Source organism: Phyllobates terribilis, unplaced genomic scaffold, assembly GCF_046119375.1.
Source record: "Phyllobates terribilis strain yellow unplaced genomic scaffold, ASM4611937v1 Scaffold_13__5_contigs__length_258822181, whole genome shotgun sequence".
Classification (NCBI taxonomy): domain Eukaryota; kingdom Metazoa; phylum Chordata; class Amphibia; order Anura; family Dendrobatidae; genus Phyllobates; species Phyllobates terribilis.
Window position 1 is genome coordinate 166654904 of NW_027362773.1, and position 14771 is coordinate 166669674.

General features: G+C 45.7%; 1 protein-coding gene across 3 annotated transcripts in view; it reads left to right on the top strand.

The window, feature by feature from the left end:
- DENND2B (DENN domain containing 2B) overlaps positions 1 to 14771 on the top strand; it is a 433939-nt gene that overhangs the window by 370828 nt on the left and 48340 nt on the right. For all 3 annotated transcript variants that reach the window (XM_073659026.1, XM_073659025.1, XM_073659024.1), the window contains 2 exons: positions 3374 to 3415; positions 3706 to 3817. In XM_073659026.1, the coding sequence (XP_073515127.1) occupies positions 3374 to 3415; positions 3706 to 3817 (154 nt within the window). The remainder of the gene's footprint in view (positions 1 to 3373; positions 3416 to 3705; positions 3818 to 14771) is intronic.

A 14771-nucleotide genomic window follows, 5' to 3' on the forward strand; every position in this document is an offset into this window, starting at 1 on the left:
CTTCCCCTGTAGTATCGGTGCCCTCTGTGGTACTTGTGCCCCCCGTAGTCTCAGTGTTTCCTGTAGTGACTGCGTCCCCTGTAGTGTCGGTGCCCTCTGTGGTACCTGGGCCCCCCGTAGTCTCAGTGTTTCCTGTAGTGACTGCGTCCCGTGTAGTGTCGGTGCCCTCTGTGGTACCTGTGCCCCCCGTAGTCTCAGTGTTTCCTGTAGTGACTGCTTCCCCTGTAGTATCGGTGCCCTCTGTGGTACCTGTGCCCCCCGTAGTCTCAGTGTTTCCTGTAGTGACTGCGTCCCGTGTAGTGTCGGTGCCCTCTGTGGTACCTGTGCCCCCGTAGTCTCAGTGTTTCCTGTAGTGACTGCGTCCCCTGTAGTGTCGGTGCCCTCTGTGGTACCTGTGCCCCCCGTAGTCTCAGTGTTTCCTGTAGTGACTGCGTCCCCTGTAGTGTCGGTGCCCTCTGTGGTACCTGTGCCCCCCGTAGTCTCAGCGTTTCCTGTAGTGACTGCGTCCCCTGTAGTGTCGGTGCCCTCTGTGGTACCTGTGCCCCTTGTAGTTTGTGTTTCCTGTAGTGACTGCGCCCTCTGTGGTACCTGTGCCCCCGTAGTCTCAGTGTTTCCTGTAGTGACTGCGTCCCCTGTAGTGTCTGTGCCCTCTGTGGTACCTGTGCCCCCATAGTCTCAGTGTTTCCTGTAGTGACTGCGTCCCCTGTAGTGTCAGTGCCCTCTGTGGTACCTGTGCCCCCCCGTAGTTTCAGTGTTTCCTGTAGTGACTGCGTTCCCTGTAGTGTCTGTGCCCTCTGTGGTACCTGTGCCCCCCCGTAGTCTCAGTGTTTCCTGTAGTGACTGCGTCCCCTGTAGTGTCGGTGCCCTCTGTGGTACCTGTGCCCCCCGTAGTCTCAGTGTTTCCTGTAGTGACTGCGTCCCCTGTAGTGTCAGTGCCCTCTGTGGTACCTGTGCCCCCCCGTAGTCTCAGTGTTTCCTGTAGTGACTGCGTCCCCTGTAGTGTCGGTGCCCTCTGTGGTACCTGTGCCCCCCGTAGTCTCAGTGTTTCCTGTAGTGACTGCGTCCCCTGTAGTGTCAGTGCCCTCTGTGGTACCTGTGCCCCCCCGTAGTCTCAGTGTTTCCTGTAGTGACTGCGTCCCGTTTAGTGTCGGTGCCCTCTGTGGTACCTGTGCCCCCGTAGTCTCAGTGTTTCCTGTAGTGACTGCGTCCCCTGTAGTGTCGGTGCCCTCTGTGGTACCTGTGCCCCCCGTAGTCTCAGTGTTTCCTGTAGTGACTGCGTCCCCTGTAGTATCGGTGCCCTCTGTGGTACCTGTGCCCCCCCGTAGTTTCAGTGTTTCCTGTAGTGACTGCGTCCCGTGTAGTGTCGGTGCCCTCTGTGGTACCTGGGCCCCCCGTAGTCTCAGTGTTTCCTGTAGTGACTGCGTCCCCTGTAGTGTCGGTGCCCTCTGTGGTACCTGTGCCCCCCGTAGTCTCAGTGTTTCCTGTAGTGACTGCTTCCCCTGTAGTATCGGTGCCCTCTGTGGTACTTGTGCCCCCCGTAGTCTCAGTGTTTCCTGTAGTGACTGCGTCCCCTGTAGTGTCGGTGCCCTCTGTGGTACCTGGGCCCCCCGTAGTCTCAGTGTTTCCTGTAGTGACTGCGTCCCGTGTAGTGTCGGTGCCCTCTGTGGTACCTGTGCCCCCCGTAGTCTCAGCGTTTCCTGTAGTGACTGCGTCCCCTGTAGTGTCTGTGCCCTCTGTGGTACCTGTGCCCCTTGTAGTTTGTGTTTCCTGTAGTGACTGCGTCCCCTGTAGTGTCGGTGCCCTCTGTGGTACCTGTGCCCCCGTAGTCTCAGTGTTTCCTGTAGTGACTGCGTCCCCTGTAGTGTCTGTGCCCTCTGTGGTACCTGTGCCCCCGTAGTCTCAGTGTTTCCTGTAGTGACTGCGTCCCCTGTAGTGTCAGTGCCCTCTGTGGTACCTGTGCCCCCCCGTAGTCTCAGTGTTTCCTGTAGTGTCGGTGCCCTCTGTGGTACCTGTGCCCCCCGTAGTCTCAGTGTTTCCTGTAGTGACTGCGTCCCCTGTAGTGTCGGTGCCCTCTGTGGTACCTGTGCCCCTTGTAGTTTGTGTTTCCTGTAGTGACTGCGTCCCCTGTAGTGTCGGTGCCCTCTGTGGTACCTGTGCCCCCGTAGTCTCAGTGTTTCCTGTAGTGACTGCGTCCCCTGTAGTGTCTGTGCCCTCTGTGGTACCTGTGCCCCCCCGTAGTCTCAGTGTTTCCTGTAGTGACTGCGTCCCGTGTAGTGTCGGTGCCCTCTGTGGTACCTGTGCCCCCCGTAGTCTCAGTGTTTCCTGTAGTGACTGCTTCCCCTGTAGTATCGGTGCCCTCTGTGGTACCTGTGCCCCCCGTAGTCTCAGTGTTTCCTGTAGTGACTGCGTCCCGTGTAGTGTCGGTGCCCTCTGTGGTACCTGTGCCCCCCGTAGTCTCAGTGTTTCCTGTAGTGACTGCGTCCCGTGTAGTGTCGGTGCCCTCTGTGGTACCTGTGCCCCCCGTAGTCTCAGTGTTTCCTGTAGTGACTGCTTCCCCTGTAGTATCGGTGCCCTCTGTGGTACCTGTGCCCCCCGTAGTCTCAGTGTTTCCTGTAGTGACTGCGTCCCCTGTAGTGTCGGTGCCCTCTGTGGTACCTGTGCCCCCATAGTCTCAGTGTTTCCTGTAGTGACTGCGTCCCCTGTAGTGTCAGTGCCCTCTGTGGTACCTGTGCCCCCCCGTAGTTTCAGTGTTTCCTGTAGTGACTGCGTCCCGTGTAGTGTCGGTGCCCTCTGTGGTACCTGTGCCCCCGTAGTCTCAGTGTTTCCTGTAGTGACTGCGTCCCCTGTAGTGTCAGTGCCCTCTGTGGTACCTGTGCCCCCCGTAGTCTCAGTGTTTCCTGTAGTGACTGCGTCCCCTGTAGTGTCAGTGCCCTCTGTGGTACCTGTGCCCCCCCGTAGTTTCAGTGTTTCCTGTAGTGACTGCGTTCCCTGTAGTGTCTGTGCCCTCTGTGGTACCTGTGCCCCCGTAGTCTCAGTGTTTCCTGTAGTGACTGCGTCCCCTGTAGTGTCAGTGCCCTCTGTGGTACCTGTGCCCCCCCGTAGTCTCAGTGTTTCCTGTAGTGACTGCGTCCCGTGCAGTGTCGGTGCCCTCTGTGGTACCTGTGCCCTCCGTAGTCTGTGTTTCCTGTAGTTTCGGCGCCCCCCCCCCCCCCCCCTATTGTCGGTGGTACCTGTGCCCCCCTGTAGTATCCCTGCTTCCCCCTCCCGTCATTCTGGGGATTGTTGGGATCTCGGCTCAGTGGTCGTAGCCGCTGTACTGACATTTGCCACCTCTGCCAACCTGTCGTGACTTTCCTCCTCCCTCTCTCCGCAGGCTCTGATGGTGGATCTCGGCTCTGATCGATTTATAAGACAGGTGAGATTATACAGCAGCTCTTAAAGGGTTAACAGTCTGTGATCTGAGACGCCGACCCTTAGTTACCAGCCAGATCTGTGCCGCAACACGAAGCCGCCGCTGTCCGGCCAACGGGAATCTGCTGTGGTTTATGAACCCGTCTTGTAACTTTTCCTCCATAGTTTGGCAGATGTTCAGTACGATGTGTCTTCTGGGGTCCCCCGTCCGTGGATGGGATCTTCTGTGGTGGTCGCCATTATTGGGGGCTTCATACCTGGGAGTGACTCCCTCTCTATGATCTGTGCTTACAGATGGATGATGAGGACGCCTTGTTACCCCGGAAGCTGCAGGCGGCTCTGGAGCAGGCACTGGAGAGGAAGGGCGAACTGATCGGTCAGGACTCGGACAGCGACACAGATGAAGGTGAGAGACGGGGTCCTTCAGTCTCACACACATAAAGCCTAAGGCCCCTACACATGTCCGTGTTTGCTGGATGTGGGGTATATGGTTTGTTGCACGGATATCCCAAATACCAATTATAATCTATGGGGCCGTTCACATGTTCGTGTTTGCAGGATTATTATTTATTATAGCGCCATTTATTCCATGGCGCCTTACATGTGAGAAACGGGTATACATAGCGGAAACAATTACTATAATCTTGAACACAATGTGACGGCGACTGGTCCAGGAGGAGCGAGGACCCTGCCCGCGAGGGCTCACAGTCTACAAGGGATGGGTGAGGATACAGTAGGTGAGGGTAGAGCTGGTCATGCAGCGGTATGGTGGAGCGAGGACCCTGCCCGCGAGGGCTCACAGTCTACAGGGGATGGGTGAGGATACAGTAGGTGAGGGTAGAGCTGGTCGTACAGTGGTATGGTGGAGCGAGGACCCTGCCCGCGAGGGCTCACAGTCTACAAGGGATGGGTGAGGATACAGTAGGTGAGGGTAGAGCTGGTCGTGCAGCGGTATGGTGGAGCGAGGACCCTGCCCGCGAGGGCTCACAGTCTACAAGGGATGGGTGAGGATACAGTAGGTGAGGGTAGAGCTGGTCATGCAGCGGTATGGTGGAGAGAGGACCCTGCCCGCGAGGGCTCACAGTCTACAGGGGATGGATGAGGATACAGTAGGTGAGGGTAGAGCTGGTTGTGCAGCGGTATGGTGGAGCCAGGACCCTGCCCGCGAGGGCTCACAGTCTACAGGGGATGGGTGAGGATACAGTAGGTGAGGGTAGAGCTGGTTGTGCAGCGGTATGGTTGAGCGAGGACCCTGCCCGCGAGGGCTCACAGTCTACAGGGGATGGGTGAGGATACAGTAGGTGAGGGTAGAGCTGGTTGTGCAGCGGTATGGTGGAGCCAGGACCCTGCCCGCGAGGGCTCACAGTCTACAGGGGATGGGTGAGGATACAGTAGGTGAAGGTAGAGCTGGTCGTGCAGCGGTATGGTTGAGCGAGGACCCTGCCCGCGAGGGCTCACAGTCTACAGGGGATGGGTGAGGGTAGAGCTGGTCGTACAGCGGTATGGTGGAACGAGGACCCTGCCCGCGAGGGCTCACAGTCTACAGGGGATGGGTGAGGATACAGTAGGTGAGGGTAGAGCTGGTCGTACAGCGGTATGGAGGAGCGAGGACCCTGCCCGCGAGGGCTCACAGTCTACAGGGGATGGGTGAGGATACAGTAGGTGAGGGTAGAGCTGGTCGTGCAGCGGTATGGTGGGGCGGTGGTTACTGCAGGTTGTAGGCTTGTCGGAAGAGGTGGGTCTTCAGGTTCCTTTTGAAGGTTTCCACGGTAGGCGAGAGTCTGATGTGTTGGGGTAGAGAGTTCCAGAGTAGGGGGGATGCACGGGAGAAATCTTGTATGCGATTGTGGGAGGAGGAGATTAGAGGGGAGTAGAGCAGGAGATCTTGTGAGGATCGGAGGCTGCGTGCAGGTATGTACCGGGAGACTAGGTCACAGATATATGGAGGAGACAGGTTGTGGATGGCTTTGTATGTCATGGAAATGGTTTTGAACTGGAGTCTCTGGATAATGGGGAGCCAGTGAAGGGATTGACAGAGGGGAGAGGCCGGGGAATAGCGGGGGGACAGTTGGATTAGTCGGGCAGCAGAGTTTAGGATAGATTGGAGGGGCGCAAGAGTGTTAGAGGGGAGGCCACAGAGCAGGAGGTTGCAGTAGTTGAGGCGGGAGATGATGAGGGCATGCACTAGTGTTTTTGCAGATTCGTGGTTGAGGAATGAGCGGATCCGGGAGATATTTTTGAGTTGGGGTCGACAGGAGGTGGAAAGGGCTTGGATATGTGGTGTGATGGAGAGATCAGAGTCCAGAGTTACCCCGAGGCAGCGAGCTTGTGGGACTGGGGAGAGTGGGCAGCCATTGACTATGATGGATAGGTCAGATGGGAGGATTGAATGAGATGGGGGAAAGATGATGAATTCTGTTTTATCCATGTTAAGTTTTAGAAATCTATCAGAGAAGAAGGATGAGATGGCGGACAGACATTGTGGACTCTGGATAGTAAGGAGGTGATATCGGGTCCAGAGAGGTAGATCTGTGTGTCATCAGCATAGAGGTGATACTGAAAGCCATGAGACTATGAGCTGTCCCAGGCCAAAGGTGTAGATGGAGAAGAGCAGGGGGTCCTAGGACTGAACCTTGGGGGACACCGACAGATAGGGGGCGAGATGAGGAGGTGGTGTATGAGTGGGAGACACTGAATGTCCTGTGTGTTAAGTATGAGGAGATCCAGGATAGGGCCAAGTCTGTGATGTCGAGAGATGAGAGAGTTTTTAGTAAGAGGGAATGGTCCACTGTGTCGAAGGCAGATGACAGGTCCAGAAGGAGGAGGCGGAGGAGGACAGGTCCAGGAGGAGGAGGACGGAGTAGTGTCGCTTGGATTTGGCGGTTAGTAGGTCTTTGGTGTCTTTAGTCAGTGCAGTTTCAGTAGAATGGTGCGTTCGGAAACCAGATTGTAGGCGGTCAAAGAGGGAGCAGGAGGAGAGGTGGGAGGACAGCTCAGAATGGACATGTTGTTCCAGTAGTTTTGAGGCATAGGGGAGAAGTGATATGGGGCGATAGCTAGACACAGAGGATGGGTCAAGGGAGGGCATTTTGAGGATGGGTGTGATTGAGGCATGTTTGAAGCATGAGGGGAAGATGTGCGGTATATGGTTTGTTTCACGGATACCCCACGTACTCATTATAATCTATGGGGCCGTTCACATGTCCGTGTTTGCAGTACGTGCGGTATGCGTTTTTTTTTCACGGATACCCCACGTACTCATTATAATCTATTGGGCCATTCACATGTCCGTGTTTGCAGTACGTGCGGTATGCGTTTTTTTTTCACGGATACCCCACTTACCCATTATAATCTATGTAGCTGTTCACATATCCATTTTTTTACCAGCAGCACGGATGACAGGCCAATAGAAGCCTATGGAGGACCACATACAGCGCACAGATGGCATCTAGGTGTCACCTGCGTGCTCTCCGTGTTTATCATTACAAAGTACAGGAGAAGCTTTGGAATTTATTTTTTTTAAGCCATAGTGGAAAAAAGCGGATGTCACACTGATACAAAACACTGATGACCATTGTCACTGGTATTATACAGCGGTATGAAGGGGGCCTAAAGGGGTATTCCAGACACGGGATACACCATAAATGTCTGACAGGTGCGGCTCCCACCCAGCAGACAAGTGAATGGATCCAGCCGGGGTGTGGCCGCCTCTCCATACATCCGGACATTTGCCATAAATGTCCAAGACGGGAACTCCCCATTCATGGAGACAATGCTGGGGTGGAGGTTGCCTCCGTGATGCCCCTATAATCAGTGTACAATCAAAAGTTCAGCAACTTTCTATAAGACTTTGTGATGCGATTCCTCACCATTGTAAAGATCTCTGCTTGCTGTCAGTGAGAAGGAATCTTCAGTTTACTTACAGAGAGTGAAAATGCCTCCTAAGGCTAAGTGCCCACGAAGCAGAAATGCTCCCAATTTTTTCCACATCTCCCTGGCAGGAAAAACGCATGCAGATTGTACATGCAGATTGTACATGCAGATTGTACATGCAGATTGTACATGCAGATTTTGCATGCATTTTTCCTGCCAGGTAAAAGCGTTTGTCAAGCGTTTTTGCATGCGGGTTATCAAGCGCTTTTCCAAGCAATTTTAGCATCACTTGGAAAGTGCTTGACAACTTGGTCACACTATATAAATCCATGCACCCGGATATTAAGCGATTCAATGCAAGTCAATGGCAGCAATTACGCTGCATGTCCGCAAAATTAATGGACATGCTTCGGATTTTTCCACAATGATAATCCGCAGCAGAAATTTTCGCAGCATGTGCACAGAACATGCAGATTATCATTGGGGAACATGGGGCTCGTATTACCAAGCGTTTTTTAAGTGTTTTCGCTGCGGAAATTCCGCGGCAAGAACGCTTGAAAAACGCATAGTGGGCACGGAGCCTTACACAACTGACAGTGAGTACAGACCGAGCTGACACACTGTAACGAGCTATGCTTCTCTGCTACAGCAGACAACTGAGCGTATCACCATAAATCCTGGGATATATAAACGTAGACCCCTCATATGCAAGTGCTTCTCACTAAATTAGAATATCATCGAAAAGTGAATTTATTTCAGTTCTTCAATACAAAAAGTGACACTCTTATATTATATAGAGTCATTACACACAGAGGGATCTATTATATAGTCATTACACACAGAGGGATCTATTATATAGTCATTACACACAGAGGGATCTATTATATAGTCATTACACACAGAGTGATCTATTATATAGAATCATTACACACAGAGGGATCTATTATATAGAGTCATTACACACAGAGGGATCTATTATATAGAGTCATTACACACAGAGGGATCTATTATATAGAGTCATTACACACAGAGGGATCTATTATATAGAGTCATTACACACAGAGCGATCTATTATATAGTCATTACACACAGAGGGATCTATTATATAGAGTCATTACACACAGAGGGATCTATTATATAGAGTCATTACACACAGAGGGATCTATTATATAGAGTCATTACACACAGGGATCTATTATATAGAGTCATTACACACAAAGCGATCTATTATATAGAGTCATTACACACAGGGATCTATTATATAGAGTCATTACACACAGAGGGATCTATTATAGAGTCATTACACACAGAGCGATCTATTATATTGAGTCATTACACACAGAGGGATCTATTATATAGAGTCATTACACACAGAGGGATCTATTATATAGAGTCATTACACACAGGGATCTATTATATAGAGTCATTACACAGAGGGATCTATTATAGAGTCATTACACACAGAGCGATCTATTATATTGAGTCATTACACACAGAGGGATCTATTATATAGAGTCATTACACACAGGGATCTATTATATAGAGTCATTACACGCAGAGGGATCTATTATAGAGTCATTACACACAGAGGGATCTATTATATAGAGTCATTACACACAGAGGGATCTATTATATAGAGTCATTACACACAGAGCGATCTATTATATAGAGTCATTACACACAGGGATCTATTATATAGAGTCATTACACGCAGAGGGATCTATTATAGAGTCATTAGACACAGAGCGATCTATTATATTGAGTCATTACACGCAGAGGGATCTATTATATAGAGTCATTACACACAGGGATCTATTATATAGAGTCATTACACACAGGGATCTATTATATAGAGTCATTACACACAGAGGGATCTATTATAGAGTCATTACACACAGAGCGATCTATTATATTGAGTCATTACACACAGAGGGATCTATTATAGAGTCATTACACACAGAGGGATCTATTATATAGAGTCATTACACACAGAGGGATCTATTATATAAAGTCATTACACACAGAGGGATCTATTATATAGAGTCATTACACACAGAGCGATCTATTATATAGAGTCATTACACACAGAGCGATCTATTATATAGAGTCATTACACGCAGAGGGATCTATTGTATAGAGTCATTACACACAGAGCGATCTATTATATAGAGTCATTACACACAGAGCGATCTATTATATAGAGTCATTACACGCAGAGGGATCTATTATATAGAGTCATTACACACAGAGGGATCTATTATATAGAGTCATTACACACAGAGGGATCTATTATATAGAGTCATTACACAGAGAGGGATCTATTATATAGAGTCATTACACACAGAGGGATCTATTATATAGAGTCATTGCACACAGAGGGATCTATTATATAGAGTCATTACACACAGAGGGATCTGTTATATAGAGTCATTACACACAGAGGGATCTATTATATAGAGTCATTACACACAGAGCGATCTATTATATAGAGTCATTACACACAGAGCGATCTATTATATAGAGTCATTACACGCAGAGCGATCTATTATATTGAGTCATTACACACAGAGGGATCTATTATATAGAGTCATTACACACAGAGGGATCTATTATATAGAGTCATTACACACAGAGGGATCTATTATATAGAGTCATTACACACAGAGGAATCTATTATATAGAGTCATTACACGCAGAGGTATCTATTGTATAGAGTCATTACACACAGAGCGATCTATTATATAGAGTCATTGCACACAGAGGGATCTATTATATAGAGTCATTACACACAGAGGGATCTGTTATATAGAGTCATTACACACAGAGGGATCTATTATATAGAGTCATTACACACAGAGGGATCTATTATAGAGTCATTACACACAGAGCGATCTATTATATAGAGTCATTACACACAGAGGGATCTATTATATAGTCATTACACGCAGAGGTATCTATTATATAGAGTCATTACACACAGAGGGATCTATTATATAGTCATTACACACAGAGGGATCTATTATATAGAGTCATTACACACAGAGGGATCTATTATATAGAGTCATTACACACAGAGGGATCTATTATATAGAGTCATTACACGCAGAGGGATCTATTACATAGAGTCATTACACACAGAGGGATCTATTATATAGAGTCATTACACACAGAGGGATCTATTATATAGCCATTACACACAGAGGGATCTATTATATAGAGTCATTACACACAGAGGGATCTATTATATAGCCATTACACGCAGAGTGATCTATTATATAGAGTCATTACACACAGAGGGATCTATTATATAGTCATTATACACAGAGGGATCTATTATATAGAGTCATTACACGCAGAGTGATCTATTATAGAGTCATTACACGCAGATGGATCTATTATATAGAGTCATTACACGCAGAGGGATCTATTATATAGTCATTACACACAGAGGGATCTATTATATAGAGTCATTACACGCAGAGGGATCTAGTATATAGAGTCATTACACGCAGAGGGAACTATTATATAGAGTCATTACACGCAGAGGGATCTATTATATAGAGTCATTACACGCAGAGGGATCTATTATATAGAGTCATTACACGCAGAGGGATCTATTATATAGAGTCATTACACGCAGAGGGATCTATTATATAGAGTCATTACACGCAGAGGGATCTATTATATAGAGTCATTACACGCAGAGGGATCTATTATATAGAGTCATTACACGCAGAGGGATCTATTATATAGAGTCATTACACGCAGAGGGATCTATTATATAGAGTCATTACACGCAGAGGGATCTATTATATAGAGTCATTACACACAGAGGGATCTATTATATAGAGTCATTACACGCAGAGCGATCTATTATATAGAGTCATTACACGCAGAGGGATCTATTATATAGAGTCATTACACGCAGAGGGATCTATTATATAGAGCCATTACAAACAGAGGGATCTATTATATAGAGTCATTACACACAGAGGGATCTATTATATAGAGTCATTACACACAGAGGGATCTATTATATAGAGTCATTACACACAGAGGGATCTATTATATAGAGTCATTACACACAGAGGGATCTATTATATAGAGTCATTACACACAGAGGGATCTATTATATTGAGTCATTACACACAGAGGGATCTATTATATAGAGTCATTACACACAGAGGGATCTATTATATAGAGTCATTACACACAGGGATCTATTATATAGAGTCATCACACACAGAGGGATCTATTATAGAGTCATTCCACACAGAGCGATCTATTATATAGAGTCATTACACGCAGAGGGATCTATTATATAGAGTCATTACACGCAGAGGGATCTATTATAGAGTCATTACACACAGAGCGATCTATTATATAAAGTCATTACACGCAGAGGGATCTATTATATTGAGTCATTACACACAGAGCGATCTATTATATAGAGTCATTACACACAGGGATCTATTATAGAGTCATTACACACAGAGGGATCTATTATATTGAGTCATTACACACAGAGGGATCTATTATATAGAGTCATTGCACACAGAGGGATCTATTATATAGAGTCATTGCACACAGAGGGATCTATTATATAGAGTCGTTACACAGAGAGGGATCTATTATATAGAGTCATTGCACACAGAGGGATCTATTATATAGAGTCATTGCACACAGAGGGATCTATTATATAGAGTCATTACACACAGAGGGATCTATTATATAGAGTCATTACACACAGAGGGATCTGTTATATAGAGTCATTACACACAGAGGGATCTATTATATAGAGTCATTACACACAGGGATCTATTATAGAGTCATTACACACAGAGGGATCTATTATATAGAGTCATTACACACAGAGGGATCTATTATATAGAGTCATTACGCACAGAGGGATCTATTATATAGAGTCATTACACACAGAGGGATCTATTATATAGAGTCATTACGCACAGAGGGATCTATTATATATAGTCATTACACACAGAGGGATCTATTATATAGAGTCATTACACACAGAGGGATCTATTATATAGAGTCATTACACACAGAGGGATCTATTATATAGAGTCATTACACACAGAGGGATCGATTATATAGAGTCATTACACACAGAGGGATCTATTATATAGAGTCATTACACACAGAGGGATCTATTATATAGAGTCTACACACAGCGCGATCTATTATATAGTCATTACACACAGAGAGATCTATTATATAGATTCATTACACACAGCGGGATCTATTATATAGAGTCATTACACACAGAGGGATCTATTGTATAGAGTCATTACACACAGAGGGATCTATTATATAGATTCATTACACACAGAGAGATCTATTATATAGAGTCATTACACACAGAGTGATCTATTATATAGAGTCATTACACACAGAGGGATCTATTATATAGTCATTACACACAGAGGGATCTATTATATAGAGCCATTACACACAGAGTTATCTATTATATAGAGTCATTACACACCGAGCGATCTATTATATAGAGTCATTAGACACAGAGGGATCTATTATATAGAGCCATTACACACAGAGGAATCTATTATATAGAGCCATTACACACAGAGGGATCTATTATATAGAGTCATTGCACACAGAGGGATCTATTATATAGAGTCATTACACACAGAGGGATCTGTTATATAGAGTCATTACACACAGAGGGATCTATTATATAGAGTCATTACACACAGAGGGATCTATTATAGAGTCATTACACACAGAGCGATCTATTATATAGAGTCATTACACGCAGAGCGATCTATTATATTGAGTCATTACACACAGAGGGATCTATTATATAGAGTCATTACACACAGAGGGATCTATTATATAGAGTCATTACACACAGAGGGATCTATTATATAGAGTCATTACACACAGAGGAATCTATTATATAGAGTCATTACACGCAGAGGTATCTATTGTATAGAGTCATTACACACAGAGCGATCTATTATATAGAGTCATTGCACACAGAGGGATCTATTATATAGAGTCATTACACACAGAGGGATCTGTTATATAGAGTCATTACACACAGAGGGATCTATTATATAGAGTCATTACACACAGAGGGATCTATTATAGAGTCATTACACACAGAGGGATCTATTATATAGTCATTACACGCAGAGGTATCTATTATATAGAGTCATTACACACAGAGGGATCTATTATATAGAGTCATTACACACAGAGGGATCTATTATATAGAGTCATTACACACAGAGGGATCTATTACATAGAGTCATTACACACAGAGGGATCTATTATATAGAGTCATTACACACAGAGGGATCTATTATATAGCCATTACACACAGAGGGATCTATTATATAGAGTCATTACACACAGAGGGATCTATTATATAGCCATTACACGCAGAGTGATCTATTATATAGAGTCATTACACACAGAGGGATCTATTATATAGTCATTATACACAGAGGGATCTATTATATAGAGTCATTACACGCAGAGTGATCTATTATAGAGTCATTACACGCAGAGGGATCTATTATATAGAGTCATTACACGCAGAGGGATCTATTATATAGTCATTACACACAGAGGGATCTATTATATAGAGTCATTACACGCAGAGGGATCTAGTATATAGAGTCATTACACGCAGAGGGAACTATTATATAGAGTCATTACACGCAGAGGGATCTATTATATAGAGTCATTACACGCAGAGGGATCTATTATATAGAGTCATTACACGCAGAGGGATCTATTATATAGAGTCATTACACGCAGAGGGATCTATTATATAGAGTCATTACACGCAGAGGGATCTATTATATAGAGTCATTACACGCAGAGGGATCTATTATATAGAGTCATTACACGCAGAGGGATCTATTATATAGAGTCATTACACGCAGAGGGATCTATTATATAGAGTCATTACACGCAGAGGGATCTATTATATAGAGTCATTACACACAGAGGGATCTATTATATAGAGTCATTACACGCAGAGCGATCTATTATATAGAGTCATTACACGCAGAGGGATCTATTATATAGAGTCATTACACGCAGAGGGATCTATTATATAGAGCCATTACAAACAGAGGGATCTATTATATAGAGTCATTACACACAGAGGGATCTATTATATAGAGTCATTACACACAGAGGGATCTATTATATAGAGTCATTACACACAGAGGGATCTATTATATAGAGTCATTACACACAGAGGGATCTATTATATAGAGTCATTACACACAGAGGGATCTATTATATTGAGTCATTACACACAGAGGGATCTATTATATAGAGTCATTACACACAGAGGGATCTATTATATAGAGTCATTACACACAGGGATCTATTATATAGAGTCATCACACACAGAGGGATCTATTATAGAGTCATTACACACAGAGCGATCTATTATATAGAGTCATTACACGCAGAGGGATCTATTATAT